The 17,089-nt window shown below is 35.6% G+C and overlaps 1 protein-coding gene across 3 annotated transcripts in view; it reads left to right on the top strand.

Annotated features, from left to right (window-relative positions):
* LOC144637238 (nuclear pore complex protein Nup133-like) overlaps positions 1 to 17,089 on the top strand; it is a 241,123-nt gene that overhangs the window by 105,555 nt on the left and 118,479 nt on the right. For all 3 annotated transcript variants that reach the window (XM_078496367.1, XM_078496368.1, XM_078496369.1), the window contains exons 13-14: positions 136 to 235; positions 2,674 to 2,742. In XM_078496367.1, the coding sequence (XP_078352493.1) occupies positions 136 to 235; positions 2,674 to 2,742 (169 nt within the window). The remainder of the gene's footprint in view (positions 1 to 135; positions 236 to 2,673; positions 2,743 to 17,089) is intronic.

Here is a 17,089-nt window from a genome sequence, read left to right as displayed (position 1 = left end):
ACAATTGTCATGGTTGTAAAATTAAAAAAGGTCCGGAAGTTATGGGAGGACGATACCTCATGTGCTCAGATGCTACAGTAAGTGTTCGTTAGAGATCTTTGCCTTGAATCTAATTATATTGTTTTATTTTGACAGGAGTCTAATGAGCAACAGCTGCTGGATTTCAAATTGCTGCTTCTGCAACAAAGTTCATCAGCATTTGTTTATAATACCAATTCAGTTATCTGTGTTTCAGGTATTTGTCATTTTCTCAGAGTTTCAAGGAAGCTTATAGTTTTATCTAGTTTGCCTTGTTACTGTACGCAAAATTCACAAGTAGCCAATCAGAAGTGCGATCTACTGTCCTGATATCCTACAATATCAAGTCACTGAACTGATATGCCACGATATCATGGCCACTTTGAAGTAAAATAGTGTTACTGTACAATGAATTGAAAAGAGGTTTTACCAATAAAGCAGAACCTCGAAATTTAAATGTAGCTGGTGTTTACCAGTCGTGATAGGAGAAAATCTTCCCTGCAAAAACTAAACTTGAGCTGCTCGCACGCTCGCCAATTGCACAATATTTGCCGATGAGTACTGAAATTTTCAGACTGAAACAATGGAGTTGAAGTTTTTCAAGCTAAATTTGATAAAGTGTTGAAGACCACAAAAGTATCAACACAAGCAGGCCAACCAATTTGCTCTACGAAGGTGGCAAGCATGGCTTCAACAGAGCGATTAATATTTCGTGATTTCTGGCTGGATTTGGGTATAGTACAAGTAAATACCTAATCATACCTTTTTCTTACGCTTCGGCAGCATATCAGACTTGTTTGGTCTCGCCATGGGTATTTTGGCTTGACTGCATATCGCCAAAATACGAGCTATGACTCGACCAAACTCGCCTGATATGCCACCGAAGCGTACCAAAAAGGTACGATTAGGTATAAATAATATGTCAATATAAGCATTACAGTTATTGAGAAAATTGTTGCGAAATAATTGAGATATACTAGTATACCACATCTCTGAATGCCATTGGACCTTGATGTATACTTTGCATTCTGCCATTAATAATACACATTGCTTGCCATGGTCATCTCAGGACATTATACAGTTTGAAAAAAACTATGCAGGAAATTGGATTGGCCTTTACGGGGAGGGTCTACCCGAAAGGGGTATCGTTTTCAAGTTTCAGGTATATAAAAGGGTAGGGATTTCACATGTTTACGTATATGAAAGGGTAAGGATATCGGTTATTTAGGTATTTAAAAAAACGTTCAATAAAATATTTCAAACATACACACAATATGGCTGTATCATTTTAATTTAGTAAATGTTACATTAACATGAGGACAAGTTTTTGGTAAATGCCAGGTGCTTTAGGTATATGAAAGGGGTACCTTTTTTCAGTAGAAGGTATCTGAAAGGGGTGCCTTTTCTGTCAAAATTATATATAAATGGGTAAGGGGGTGGACCTCAGATCAGAGTACAAGTACAAGACTCAGGGACCACAGACAGGGAGTAGCCCCCTCCCCCCTGGAGCTCCTTCCAGTTGCTGACCAGTTGAAAAGGAGTCTGTTGGTACGAGATTGGTGTGAAATGTAATAATCGAACACATTAGTGACACAGCTAAGCGGGGGGGGGGGGGGAGTGGTCACGTTCCCACAGGAAATTTGAATTTGAATTTCTACTAAATACTGGAAAATGCATTTGAAATAAAAAAATTAAACGGTCAGCATTTAATTGTTTTGTAAAAGTACTGCTTAAAATGACAACGTTTCGATAAAAAGACGTTGCTCCGCAAAACGTTCGATATAACTACTCACTGAGCCTTTCAACCTTACATCACTTGAACCTTTCTCACCATGTTGTAGTACATGCAGGCAACTGAGATGTTACCAGAACAAATGAAAATCAATAATATGGCGTCCAGTAAGGAAATATTTTTAGTAATTTTTTGTTTGTTTTTTAATAAATTGTATTTTTTTCATGGTACTGTAAAAAAGTGGGGGGATAAAGCTCCCCTAGCCCCTCCCTGTCCGTGGTCCCTGAGTCTTGTACTTGTACTCTGATCTGAAGGTCCCTTTTTAACATGTGACCTTGACAACCCGAGTTCATGTGACAAATACCCGGTAACTTACTGCATCAACATCACTTGAGAAATTTTAAGGCAGTGTAATGGCTCCAAAAGCTTGTGAAAGCTAAAAGATTTTACTCTGTCTAGTGCCTTAGGTTTTGTATTTTATTGTTCAATTCACACTTTCTGGATACAGGGTGATGGCCATCAATTTGGGACCATGGACGTGCTTATCACATACAATGTGTGCTTATAAAATGATGATGATACTGACAAAGATTATGATGATAAGTTAACCACACATTGCTCTTGAAAGGGAACATTTTTTCTCGTATACACCTACCAAAATGGTAACCTTAATAGTGTCTACAAAAACTACTAAACCTAAAAAAAAAAACAAAAAAAACAAAGAAATAAATAAATACATGTAAATAAATAAGTAATAAATTAAATAGGAATTTGCAGTGGCATAACCACCAGATAGTCATTTTTTGTGAGTGGTGGTCAACTTTGCTGCCTTATTAAAACCTTGAGGCTCATTATGCGTACATGTATATGAGGGTATCTTTGCCAGCTTTTAATTTATTGTTGGTTGTTTTTCTCTTCTTTAGTCTCCAGAGTTGATGAGGCATTAAACAAGGTTGATCTCCAGTATCCTTCAGACAGCATTTTGGGGTCAGGTAGGAAACCCAGCTTATAAGATTGTACACAACTTAGGTCACACAACAACTTGACTACTCTCAGGACCCCAAATTCCCCCAAGTTCTTATTAAACAAGCAAGTAACAATAATGCTTACATGTTCATTGAAAAGCATCCTAACTATTTCCTCAACTGAACAATATTTTGAGCTCAAAAATGTGATAACCGGTATGCCATTTACAAGTGTTTTGCAAATTAATTTTAAGCTAAAAATATAGAACATCGTACTAAACCTCCATGTAACACTTAATTAAAGAACTGCAAACATAGTCAAACTGTGCAAATACAAGGAAGAAGTGAAAAAGGGTAAATTTGAACTGATTGTTATTTTCCATGTATTTCCATTCATGTATTAATAGTATTTATAGATGTGGAAATGTTTGCCTAATCAAATGATATCCACAAAATGCTCTCTTAACTTCTTTTCAGCTCTTTTATGTCGAAACATTTGAGGAAATTGGAATGAGTTCTTTGTTTGGCAGTACAAAAAAAAAAAACAGTATAGACTGGGACAAATTCTCAGAAAGGCTGCTTACAAAAATTCTGTCAGCAAACTCGAGGAAACATTGGTAAATACACTTTTCTGGTCAAAATTATGTGCTGAACACAAAAATGTTGTCTACAGCTGGATTTTGAGTTTTAAAATTCTTGCTTTAAAAAAATGGAACCAAATATCAGACATGGAAACAAGGCTGAACTGTACGTTTTCCTTTTTTAAAAGCTGGTTTGGGATCAAATTTTTCACCAAAACAGCTAACTATCAATTTTATTTCCATTTTGGATACTTCATGTAACATAAACTAGTGATACGTATCGGTAGAAATGCCAACGAGTACAACGGGACACTTTATGATTTTGGTCGATCAATAAAAATTGCGCGATTTCTTTGAAAATCTTGAATGTTTATGGAATAAAATGCGATTTTATGAAGGCCAACAAAAAGTTCTAAAATAATACCAAAGTAGTGAAGATTTAGTGAGAAATCTTGTAAACTTTATGCTATTTGCGAGTTTCAAGCCATTGTTGTCCGATGCCGATATTTTGGAAAGGTTTCCGCTGTTTTAAAGTCCTATAGGTCTTAATCAAAGTGGCTATGAGCCACTGAACACGAAAAATAAATTACGAAACAAAAAGCAAACTTTTACAAAGATTTGCCAAAACAAAGCATTTCAAACTTTCCACACTGCAGTTGAATCCATTCAGCACATAAGTATTTAAAAAAATTGAGGTTTTAAAAGGTTAAAGCCTGGTCGTACAAGTTTGGCCAAAGATGGAACAAGTTTATTTTATTATTCCGAGAATAATTCAGCACGCGCAATGCGTGATGTCTCAAATATCACGTTGAATTGTTGTTGTTGAGACACTGCAAATTGCGTTTGGGCAACCAGCTTTTAGGAAAATTAAAGGCCCTGTTTCCCGAGGAAAAAAACGCCGAAGTATCCAGGAAAAAAAATGTAGTATAGGGAATTTATTTTATAAATTCAAGAAACGAAACAAACTTCTCTTCTGATTGATAAAATCTGTGTTGTTAACTTTGCCATACCTAACTTATATTACGCATGCAAATTTGTATGACTTCGAAATTTTCGAGGCTTTGGAATGCATTGCTTACCTTCATCTTAAATGAAATTAAATTCTAAACAAAGTTTAATTCAAGTTTCTTTCGTATTTCAATCTCTAGTTCGGGAATTTTGGCTTTTTGAAGCGAACAGATTTGAAACCTCTTTGTTATCTGAGACGCATCGTGTCTGGGAATTTTAGTTGCCAATGACTCATGCACGTGCTGAACAAATTAGTAGCGCGCTGATTGGCCAAACTACAACAAAGTGTGCACGTGCTGAATTGTGTCGTCACAATCTACCTTACATTACATTACATTACATTACTTACATTTCTCGACATTTGGAGTGTTTCTGAGATTTTTTTCGCATGTACAAATCTTCTCGCGGCTCTATATTCTGCCGCCTCGTCAGGCCTTCTGGTCTTCCAGAAGGCCAGTGACTCTTTGGCAATTAAATAGAAAACATATAAGAGAATGGAGGAGGACTAGACAAAGCCTCACAATCTTTTACTAGATAGTCCCCCTTTAATTAAGACATTACCGGTAATTACAAAGTATTTAATCAATTTGGTATCAGGATTCAGCTACACGTAGTGAGAAGTGTATTCATTACATCATTCAAAATCAACAAGAAGCTGAAAGCTTAAAGCTTAAAACATGGGCGGTTAATGTTTAACTACTTGATTAGGCAAGTGCAGCAAAAACTTTTGAAATATCATTTAATTGAGTAACACAAAACTGTGGTTTGTTTTTCCATGTTTGGACAAATTTCCTGCTTAGGCTTTCAAATTTTTATTTTGATCTAAATACTGAATAACCTCGGTATTTTTAGATTTTAGTTTTTACTTTAGTTTAATGGCACATTACCTGAATAGCGCTATATTATTGCAAACGGGGGCTTACGTGCTCCGAATGTTGACGTCCTATTTAAATCTTTAAATTTGGTATGGATCGATCTCCAGCAAGGGTGCTGCCTAAGGAAATTTTTAAGGAGCCCTTTGGGCTCCTAACATCGAAATTTAGGAGCCCAAGCCATTATGTTAGGAGCCCGGCTTAAGTTGACGAAAACAAATCGGGGGGGGAGGGGGGGTTACTTAGGCAAATATGTGGTCAACTATGTGGCCTAGGAGAGGGGCCCAGGGATTGAACCTTCCCCCAACATTATTGCTATAATATACCCGAATGTCCTCTAGGGGGGTACTTCATATAGTGGACTATACGGGGAGGCTCCGCCCAACAGGGATACCTTTTTCAGGCTCCAGGTATATAAAAGGGTTACACGAGTTGGAGTATACAAAAGGGGAGGGAAAACTGGTTTTTAGGTCTTAAAAGAACCCTTTATAATGCTTATACAGACCCACCAAATGGTCAAGTTATTTAAGTATTTAAAGGTGTTATTATTCAAGTGAAAAATAAGAAAAATGTAGTATTCCTTTTGTTGGTACTGTATGTGAAAGGGATGTCATCTTCATGAGGGGGGTGTATGGCTTCTAAAAGGGTAAGGGTTGCTTTCACGTACCAAAAATGGTAACCTCGTTCATAAGATCCTCGGAATGAGGTTACAGAAAGAGTAGATGAAAGGGTAAGGGTACCCTGGGCACAGCCTCCCCATAAAACTGTTTTTACTCTGCAGCAACCTCAGAGACCCAGAGGAAAAAAGTTGGATAAGTCATCAATATCAGCAATATATATATATATCTCCCCTTTGTGGGTTAAATCACTAGCTGGGCTGGGAGAAATAAACCAACAATGAAAACTGACATGCATTTAGTTGAGAGCATGAAGGGTTAATTCATTTGTTAAGCCAGTGCCAGTCTGAGTGCATTTCATGTACTTTTATTAGTTTTTTCACATAGAAAATCAATGAACATGAAGCAGGAAAATCCAGTTCAATTAATATTTGAGTAATCAAGGTTAAAAAAGAAGCAATAATTAAGCAGGTCAATTTTTCCTAGGTTTAGAAAAAGCTAATAAGAAGTCAAAAACACCTGTGTACACCTGTAAACACTTTAATTAAGTTATGATCTTATCTTTGTTACATGATAACCAGTTGACAAAAATAGAACAGAAAAATTAAGTTGTGAAAACACTTCAAATTACTTACCGGTAACTCATCAAAAAAGTTGTTTATAAAATTAATGTAGTAACAAAAGCAATCCATTTTATTCAAACTGAACATCTGAGCAAGCAAAAACACTGAGGTTTCCAGCACAAAAATTTGCTAGTCACGGATCAATGCTCCTCATTACAAACGCGAAAACATGAAACAGCTTGTTGAAAATAACAACCTTAGTCCACAAAAAAGCGACAGCAGATATGAAATTCTCATGAAAAGAAAGAGGCATGTACTTTTTATGTTCCAACTAGAGTTAAGCGTTCAATGCTTCATAGATTATGGTGGCCTGCAGGTATTTATGAGGCTGACAGCTCCCTTTTTAAGCGCGTTTAAAACGGGAAAACGTGAAGCGATTGCTTAGATTTTTGAGAATCTGAAAAAATAATGCTTAAATTAGATAAAATGATAAATTTTGTGGCGATCAAACGCGATTTGTTAAAGTTATGAGCGATTTTTGGAAGCCTTCGTTTTTAATAAAATGCGATTATTTCGAAAAAGGCCACGGTGAATTTTTCTGTAATTACCCCAAAATGCTGCCTGCCAACAGTTGAAGTTTACTCACAACAACTTACAGGAAAATCCACTCCGTAGATTTCCTGAACGAGCGACATTTTTATTTTGCCTTTAAAAACTGTTGTGTTATGCGTCTGACTTGACCGTCGCATAAATTTGATACTTATACTAACCCAGTACCAGCCAGTTTTGAGTCTGATGTCACCTTAATCTTGTGTGTAAAAGTTAAAAAGATCGTGTATATACATCAAATGTTAGCAGTCAATAAAGATGGATGGTTTTCAGTCGAATTTTTGAAAATATCAAACGAATGACGTTATTTAGAATTGCGGAAAATTTGTCGATTTGTTTTTCGTTTTTTTAAAGCTGCAACTAGAACAGGATATTGCAAAGATTTGTGCCGAGTTTCAGCGTGTTCCTATCATACGGTTTGAAGAACAGCGGCCCGGGTTTCGATTCTCAGCGGGGACGATTAATTATTTTTTTTTACGACAATCTATTTTACAATTTTATACGTCTTTTTTTTCTTTCTCTTTTTTTTATGAATCTATTAGAGATGCAAATCAAGTACTATACAGTATATTATTAAAAGGCAACAAAATTCGTCAGTTTGGCGAGCTTTTTTACGATAAATTATTTACGTATCGTGACTATCGATTATCATACAATACGCTTGGAACTATAAAACATTCAGAGACTGCTAAAATTGGACTTTATTCATACAATTATCCTGAAAGCAACCTTTTAATACCCAACACAGTCGCAGTCCACAGTTCGTGCCTGTAAAATCTAAAAATTCGATCAAAACACGGAATATCAGTTCAGTGCTTCGAAGGATTTTATATTTTCTTTAAGATTGTTTCTTCTATTTGTCATGTGAAATTCTTAAGAGCTATAAATCGAGCCATTCGAAGAAGCTTTTATACATACAAGCCATTAAACTTTGAACCTACGGTATCGGTCAGCGGGCTAAGAACAACACAAAGAAATCTATATGCTAATTTGCAGCCCAAATGATCAGTTCGCCGAAGTGGTCAAGCGGTTAGGGGTTTGGTCTTCAAAACCATAGTTGATGTTAGGAGTCGCCAGTTCAAACCTCATAAGTGTGAAACAAAAAGTTCTTTTTTTTTACGACAATCTTTTTTACAATTTTATATGACGTCTTTTTTTCTTTCTCCTTTTTTTATGAATCTATTAGAGATGCAAATCAAGTACTATACAGTATATTATTAAAAGGCAACAAAATTCGTCAGTTTGGCGAGCTTTTTTACGATAAATTATTTACGTATCATGACTATCGATTATCATACAATACGCTTGGAACTATAAAACATTCAGAGACTGCTAAAATTGGACTTTATTCATACAATTGTCCTGAAATTAACCTTTTAATACCCAACACAGTCGCAGTCCACAGTTCGTGCCTGTAAAATCTAAAAATTTGATCAAAACACGAAATATCAGTTCAGTGCTTCGAAGATTTTCATATTTTCTCTAAGATTATTTCTTCTATTTGTCATGTGAAATTCTTAAGAGCTATAAATCGAGCCAATTGAAGAAGCTTTTATACATACAAGCCATTAAACTTTGAACCTACGGTATCAGTCAGCGGGCTGAGAACAACACAAAAAAATCTATATGCTAATTTTCAGCCCAAATGATCAGTTCGCCGAAGTGGTCAAGCGGTTAGGGGTTTGGTCTTCAAAACCATAGTTGATGTTAGGAGTCGCCGGTTCAAACCTCAGAAGTGTGAAACAAAAAGTAAAAAAAAAAAAAAACAAGGAAAATTAATTTATAATTTAATGCATAAATTATTATTTATAAATTAAAGTTAACAGCCCATTGACCGACCGACTGACCGAGTGAAAATTTGCATATCACTTTCCATAACCATACTCGTTTCATTACATTCACGAGTAAAAAAGGAAAGGATCTCAAAAATAATTAGAAAGCGAAGTAACCAGTAAAACAGAGCATGCATTCGGTCGGTATAAAACGCAGACCATGCAGACTGCAGACTGCAGACTGCAGACCGTGCAGACGGTGCAGACCGTGCAGACTGAGTAATTTTTTTTTCTTCTTTTTTTACATTGTGTTTCACAAAACTTTTGACGAACGGTTTCCGAAGTTCGTTTGAAATTCACGAAGTTCGCTACAAACTTTAGGGGGAATTTCATTATGTAGTTGTCAATCAAATTACGAACTTCGAAACGAAATTGTGAATTTCACGTGCAGCGAAGTTGAAAGGTTGAGGAGTTTGCAAGTTGAGAAAAAGTTCGTCCAGTTTGTTTAATTTAATGAAATGAATCCGTTCACGGTACAAGGAAAGGCAATTTCAAGTCCAGGAAGGCAGGAAAACATCTAAAGTTGGCTTCAAGGTCAAGGATTATTTTATTTAGCTTCCAGCTTGTTGAGTTTTCTTCTACTGTCAGAGAGCGCGTTACACTGTAAACATTGAAACATTTTAAGTTATAGGTAAAACGAACTGCTCGGATATAGCAGTTTATTTGTTAAGTTCAGGTTTCTAGTTCAATTTTATAACGTAAACAAATGCTTCGGTTGGTAGTTATGTTTTGGGAATACAGGGTTTTCTTGAGAAATCCCCCAAAAAATTTTACACTGTCCTTAATAATAAAATATAAGTTATTCGTAAATAAATACACATTTCAATTGTTCCAAAGCAAGTGTTGTTTATTAGTAAAAAAATTTTTAACCAAAGCTTATTTTTTTGCAAATGTAAATTCTTTCAGAGGAACAGAGTTTATCACGAACAGACAGATGGCGTGACTTGCGTCTTGTGTAAACACAGAAGTATAACAACACGGAATTGAAAAGTTCTGGTTTTCCGCAGATTTTCCAAACTGATGTGTATTCAAGAAGGAAAACGTTTTTTTCTCTTTAGAAGATTTTTACGGCACACACAAACAGTATTTTTATATGTTCATCTGTTGAAATTTTTTCCTTCGAAACTGCACACGGCAGAACTTGTAATCTATTTTTAGTCGGGTGTCGGGCATCCTCGGAGACCCAGGGGCAGTTTGTGGGGCAAGAGAAACGCGAAAAAGCGGGTAAAAAATAGCGCGAAACTGCCAGTTACATAAATCAGCATATAAAAGTTCTATTGACTGAAAGTGCCCCTGGGGAAAGATTCTTACCAGACCAGTTCAAAAAGCTCTCTGAATACTGCCTCGTGATTGGGCAGAAAAATCTTTTGTTTTCCCTTTGTAATTTGATTGACAACTACATAATGAAATTCCCCCTAAAGTTCGTAGCGAACTTCGCGAATTTCAAACGAACTTCGGAAACCGTTCGTCAAAAGTTTTGTGAAACACAATGTAAAAAAAGAAGAAAAAAAAATTACTCAGTCTGCACGGTCTGCACCGTCTGCACGGTCTGCACGGTCTGCAGTCTGCAGTCTGCAGTCTGCATGGTCTGCGTTTTATACCGACCGGCATGCATTAGACCACACTTATCAGATAACAGATGCTGTTTGTTTTAAATCCTAAAAATCCCAACCTAATGTGAAAAAAGAAAAAAAGATTCAAAATAAGCCAAGAAACATTTGAATGACATTAAAATTTTGAATACTTGAAGCCGTGAAATTAGCATGCCGTGATAAGATTTAATTAATTGTCCCGCGCCAAAGGGCAAGTTTTCGTTTTGCCATCAAATATTTCACTTGATGGCTAATACCGATCCTTTGCAAAATTCTGTTTTAGTTTTTAGAAATAATCATAATTATAATTACTTTACTTTTTTGGAAAAAAAAAATTATAATTACTTTACATTCCATTTTGTTTTCTGAGCTCTTGAAAAGTATGCGAGTACAGTTTTTACATCAAGAACCAAAATAAGGTTATTTGGTGTGCAAACGTTTGATTTGTCTGTGACACACTACTTTGTTGGCCCAACTGTACACAGATGAAAATGGACAAAATGGACACAATTCTTGTTAAATGGAAAACATCTTCAAAGGGGAGCATGGCCTAGAAGTGCTTTGGCTACCAGCCGTTTTAAAAGCAGAAGCTTGCTGCAAGAACATTGCGTGACTGACGTAATGGTTTTTCAATGTAATAAGAAAACTTGGACCTTTAAACAATCACCGGTTTCGGAGTCCAGTACTTGCTTGTGTCGAACGCTTGAATAACACAAAAATATATGTTTCACACTTAACAGAAATCAGGGTATTAGATAAAATTTTCAATAGGAGAGTTAGCTTATAGCTCCTGCTGAGTAAACATTCAAAGTGCGTGATTTAAATCCTGGCCAAGAAAGCGCCAAGCAAACAACTATGAAAAACAAGGTACAGTGAAAATATAGTTATTAAAAACATCACACAGTGACTCAATCTAAAAACATAGGCACGCTAAGCGTGCAGGAGTTATTTTTTCGATTTATGGTGTGGTTTGGGGTGAAATTGGGTGATTGTCCTGTTGGGATGGTTTATGCCATGGGTTGGGCTATGTGTATGGCGGCCCACAGAGTCACTTATTTGCACAAAAAAATTACGTGCATTTTGATACATCAGAACTGTTTTATTCAATACGTAAATTTTTCATCATTTATTGAAAAACTAAAAACTAATTCAATTATCAAAATGTCACAAAATGGCACGTTCTTATTCTGTTTAAAGCGGTCATTTTGTTGCTAGCTTTGTAGCAACCGTAACGTGTTACTTTTGTTTGTTAGGGAATACTTTTGGCTTTTTGCCAAACACTGTAACATGATACCGTTGTTTTTCTCACTTTTGTAACATGATACCTTTGTTTTTTTAAAAACGAACGTAACACGATACCCTTGTTTTTCTCGAAAAAGCCACGTCTCCATATAGTCATTGAACGAAAAGTACTGCAATAAACGAAGTAATAAACGAATCAAATCAAAAACAATCTCTTCGGGAAAGTTCTTTAAAGCGCAGTACACCTGGAGAATTTGTTTCCTGTCAGAACTGTTCAACAAAGATTTTGGTTCATTCACTTTGTTAATTTTATTCAACAAACAAGAACTAATTGAGTTTTCAAATTGTCACGGAATGGCACGCTCTTATTCTGTTTTAGCTATCGATCGAAGTTGCTTTTAACAGCAAAGTACATACTTGTACCGGTTCATTAAATGTTTGAACGAGATGTTTTACAGTTGATTTCAGTTTATTTTGGCCGCCCGCTTTGCGAAGTTTGTTGCGAAATTGGAAACTTTGTTCCCAACTTTGGCCCGACTTTTCCAAGTTTGGTAGTTTAGGAGAAACGAGACATGTTGCTCGAAAGTCATGGCGATTTCTGAACTCGAAGATTTTAGAACTTGTCAAGGAAAGTTGAATTGAAGTAGCTTGAAGTGCAAGACGTTTCGCATCAGCGATCACGCAAGTGATTTGCTGATAAATAAATTTTATGCATGTAGAAATTTGCTCAAATGTTAACTTTTTTGTATGAAAACATACATTTAACGATTTCTGTGAGGCATAATTTTCAATTTCAAGTCATCTGCGTTTGTCTTCTGGATGGTTTACCCATAAATTATGTAAAATTGTTTTTAAGCCGACACGACGCGACAAGACAGGGAAGACTAATTTGTTCGAGACAACATGTTAATGGCTTGCTGAAAATAAAAGTTTTTTATTTTTATGACATTTTTTTCCCACAGTTTAGCGTAGCAAAGCCCATTTTGATAACATAATTACATAAGGTTTTTAAAAATTCGGAAGTTGGGAACTTTCTATCGAATCGCTCACTACAACTGTGTCAGATTGCTTCCCCTTTATAAACTGCAATTTGATTGGTTCTGATAGTACCTGAAATCTGATTGGTGCGACAAACAAACATACTCCACTGATTACAGGTCCATCGCGCCGACTAAAGAGCTATTAATATTTTTTGAAAAAATAACTCAACTAGATGTTGTTAGTTTTGAAAGCCTAAATACCCCCAACTAAACGTGAAAAAAACCTTTCAGATGAATTTTTATAGAAGATGGTGATGGTGTCAAGAAACATTTTGAAAACCACGAAGATTTAGAAAATTTTAAAACCGTGAAATTCTGCATGCCATGGTAAAATTTAATTACCGGTAATATCAAATTACTCACACCAAGAATTCATTTGGCACACCATTTGTTGTTTTACTTGCTGGCATTACGGATCCTGTCAAAAATTCCGTCATAGTACGGTAAAATACTATACAGTACCATTTTGTTTTATGAAGTCTTGGGAAGTGTGTAGGAAAAGCTTTTACATTCAATAACCAAAATAAGATTATTTTGCTGTGCAAACATTCAAACGCCTCTGATACGCGACTTTTGCCGGCTCAACTGTGCACGGATGAAAATGGACACAATTCTTGCTATTAAATGGAAAGCATCTTCAATGTACTCCGGCTCAAAAATGCTCTGGCTTCTAGCCGTTTTTTAAAAGCAGTTATGCTTGAAGCTTGCTGCAAAAACATTGCGTGACTTACGTAGCGGTCTTCAATTTAGTAAGAAAACTTGGACCTGTAAACAATCACTGGTTTCGGACTCCAGTACTTGCTTGAGTCCAAGTGCTTGAATACGCGACTTTGCCAGGCCGGCTCAACTGTGCACAGATGAAAATGGACACAATTCTTGCTATTAAATGGAAAGCATCTTCAATGTACTCCGGCTCAAAAATGCTCTGGCTTCTAGCCGTTTTTTAAAAGCAGTTATGCTTGAAGCTTAATTGCTGCAAAAACATTGCATGACTGACGTAGCGGTCTTCAATTTAGTAAGAAAACTTGGACCTGTAAACAATCACTGGTTTGGGACTCCAGTACTCGCTTGAGTCCAAGCACTTGAATATGCGACTTTGCCGGCTCAACTGTGCATGGATGAAAATGGACACAATTCTTGCTATTAAATGGAAAGCATCTCCAATGTACTCCGGCTCAAAAATGCTCTGGCTTCTAGCCGTTTTTTTAAGCAGTTATGCTTGAGGCTTGCTGCAAAAACATTGCGTATGATATCCACTACATTTCAGAGACGTGTGTCAAAAGCCTTCTGTAATTTATTTACATCTTTCTTTCTGTTTCTAAGGCTTTCATGGCTTCATAAAATTTCTGTCTGTGGAATAGTGTTCCATATGTTAATTACTTTGTTTCTTGTCGAGTATGTACATGTACCCAAATTTGTCCTATTGAACTTTTTGTGTAAACCATTGGATTTTGTTCTTGTAGAATGATTATGAATTCGAGAATTTCTGTACAGAAATCATTGAAGTGCCCAAACAGTATTACCATAAGAGAGATACAGATAAGACAAACTACCAGTATAACATAACCTTTTCAGAAGTGGTTGATTAACATAGAAGTGGATTCTACAAAGAATACCTATAGTTTTAGAGATTTTTGCTGCAATATATTCCATATGACTTTTTTCATGTTAAGTGCTGATCTTGAGCAAAACAGATTAGTACAAAAAGACTACATGATAAAATACATGATAGCTTGTTAGACCATTACAGCAAGGCGCCCAAAAGTGTGACCACTTTTAATTTATTCACATTCTTTCGTGCAGATTTAATCCAATCAAAAGCCGTGGATAGCTTGCAGTTGACTTCTGATTGGATTAAATCTACACGAAAGAATGTGAATAAATTAAAAGTGGTCACACTTTTGAGCGCCTTGCTGTAATATAAATTTAAAAAAGCAGAGGACCTGGGACAGATCCTTGTGGAATGCCACAAGTGATACTCATTCTACTGGTCTTTTTATCAACAAGTTCAATTATAACATGATTAGTAGAGCTTTTACTTTGAAACCCATATTGTTTACTTGCTAGAATGTTATGCTTATCAATAAGTACATGTATAATAAGTAAGTAAGTATAATACAGTAATAAGTCGTTTATACATTAACTCCTTTTCAAGAAACTTATAGAAAAATACGGAAGTACAACATTACAACTTCACGCTAATTTGAGTATGTCGATCGTTCAGAAATCCGTGAAGTTGCTGGCATTTTTACCCTGAGGGCTCAGTTTATTCCTTCACAGAATACCTTCGGTATTTACAAACATCATGCTGAAGAGTGTTCAGTCTCATTTGTTTTGTCAGACTTGAAAAAAGATGCAATATTTACTGGAAGGACAATAGCTTAATTCCGCGACTAAGAGCTGGGCAGTTGAATAAGTATCGTTTTGTTTACTGTTTTGTTTGTAAATGCATGAACAAACTCGTCAAAGTATAGGCTGAAGACTTTGAGAATTTGAACATTTCGCCCAGTAATGCAAACACTGAATTTGTAGTTATAAAATCAGAGCGTTTTGAGACCATTAAAATGAGATGTTGAACAATTTATGATGACCAAGATTAGCCAGAGATTAGACTTTTTGCGGTAAGAAGTGGCAACGGAATTACGCATTATCTGCGTTGTAAACAAAAGGAGCGTGTTTATCCTTAACCACCGACCACAAAAGTGAATTATCTAAGGCCTTTTTCTTTATCAAAATGATAGAAAAATGGAGTGAAGATTTTGAATGGCACTTACCCTCGTTTTAATTCAAAAGTGGAAATCTGTTTGCAAGCGGAGTTGACTCAACCGGATTTAATATTTTTGACGTGAGCGCTTCAGTTACATGTATACAAAACGTAGCCTGTGGCATTTTTATCTTAAAGTTTGATCAAAAAAATTCCGTGCCTTTTTAACGCGTCGATTTATGAAATTAACCACTCAAGTTTTGCTTTCGATAAATTAAAACGAAGGAACTGAAGTTATCTGTGAAATAAGCGGGAAATTTCTTTCTCGATTCTCGAAAAAAAATCCTCAAAGTGTATAGACAGGAAATCAGCCTGAGGGTTATTTTTGCCCGAGAAACTTTATTTGCACAAGCAACAGTAATGTTTACATTACATTTTAAACTCTGTCAAAGTTGTTTGCTTCTGTCGCTGGCGTGCTGCACGCTAAACAGTGACTTTTCAAAATCAATCAAGCAGCCAGTTTGTCCCAGAGGTTTTTTTGAACTTCACAATGCAAAAGAGAAAAGTCTCACCTACATCAAGGCGTTTGCGCTCTTCAAGCTCTTTGGAAATAATTATTTTGCCACATTCTTTGTAAACTACTTGGCGTGAATATGTAATGAGCTAGAACAATAGACTGAATAATTATATGAATCCTTTACGACCCCAAAATTTGGGGTACACACTTAAATCGTGTGTGAACTGAGTTGTCGTGAAATATTGGTCTATAATTTGAAAAGACATCTTTGTCAGGATGGCTTTTTAAGTACTTGGAATTTTATCTGTGGTAAAGGTAAGATTAAAAACTTGAGAAAATGCCAATGCTATGTATGGAGCAACATATAATTTTTAGTTTTATAATTCTGCTGTTTATTTCATCTATTCCAGAGCTACATTGGAGATTTATTCTTTATTTTATTGATTTCACTTACAACCTCACTACATGTTGTTTCATATGAGAACAGGAAATTATTGAAATCACCTTTTAAGTATTAATTACTAAATCCACTTGATCTAAATTAGGCGCAATATTAACAAAAAAGTCATTGAAATTGTTTGCAATCACGTCTTGATCCAATACATAATAATATTGTTACGTACAAAAGAACTAGGTAAATTTCTATTTGTTTGCCTTTTCCTAATTAGTTTATTTATTGTATTCCACGTGGATTTTAAATCAGTTCCAGCTTGTTCCAATTTTTTACTATAGTAATTATTTTTAGCAATCGATCCTTACTATTTTTATGAAATAAAAGTATGTAAGCAAGAAATAACCTTGAAGAAAAAACACGTTTCGGATGTCCTGCATCCATCTTTAGTTGCAAACAACAGTAGACTGCTATTTAAAGAAGGTTTTTTAAGCCGATCTGTTTATTCTAATGAGAGAACATTTCGATATACAATTAAGTATAAAAATAAGCGAAAATAAGCCACGACGTTTCAAACTCATCTTGAGTTCATTATCAAGTAGATATGAGTAAAATAACGGTCGAGTTAAGTTTAAATGCAAAAAGAGGTGAAAGAGTATATTAGAATATTTTAAAAGCAGTGTTTCGCGGTCAATAGCGTTCACAGTGTTAGTGCGTGCGGTATTTAATTACCGGTAGGTAAATACTTTTGCGCGTATCGAGTCCGCCTGCGTGTTTAGTGCTGGTTTTCTCTCGCGAATTAAAAG

This window comes from Oculina patagonica, chromosome 13 (assembly GCF_052425735.1).
Source record: "Oculina patagonica isolate OP01 chromosome 13, crgOcupat, whole genome shotgun sequence".
Classification (NCBI taxonomy): Eukaryota; Metazoa; Cnidaria; class Anthozoa; order Scleractinia; family Oculinidae; genus Oculina; species Oculina patagonica.
This window is presented reverse-complemented; position numbering and strand designations above follow the sequence as displayed.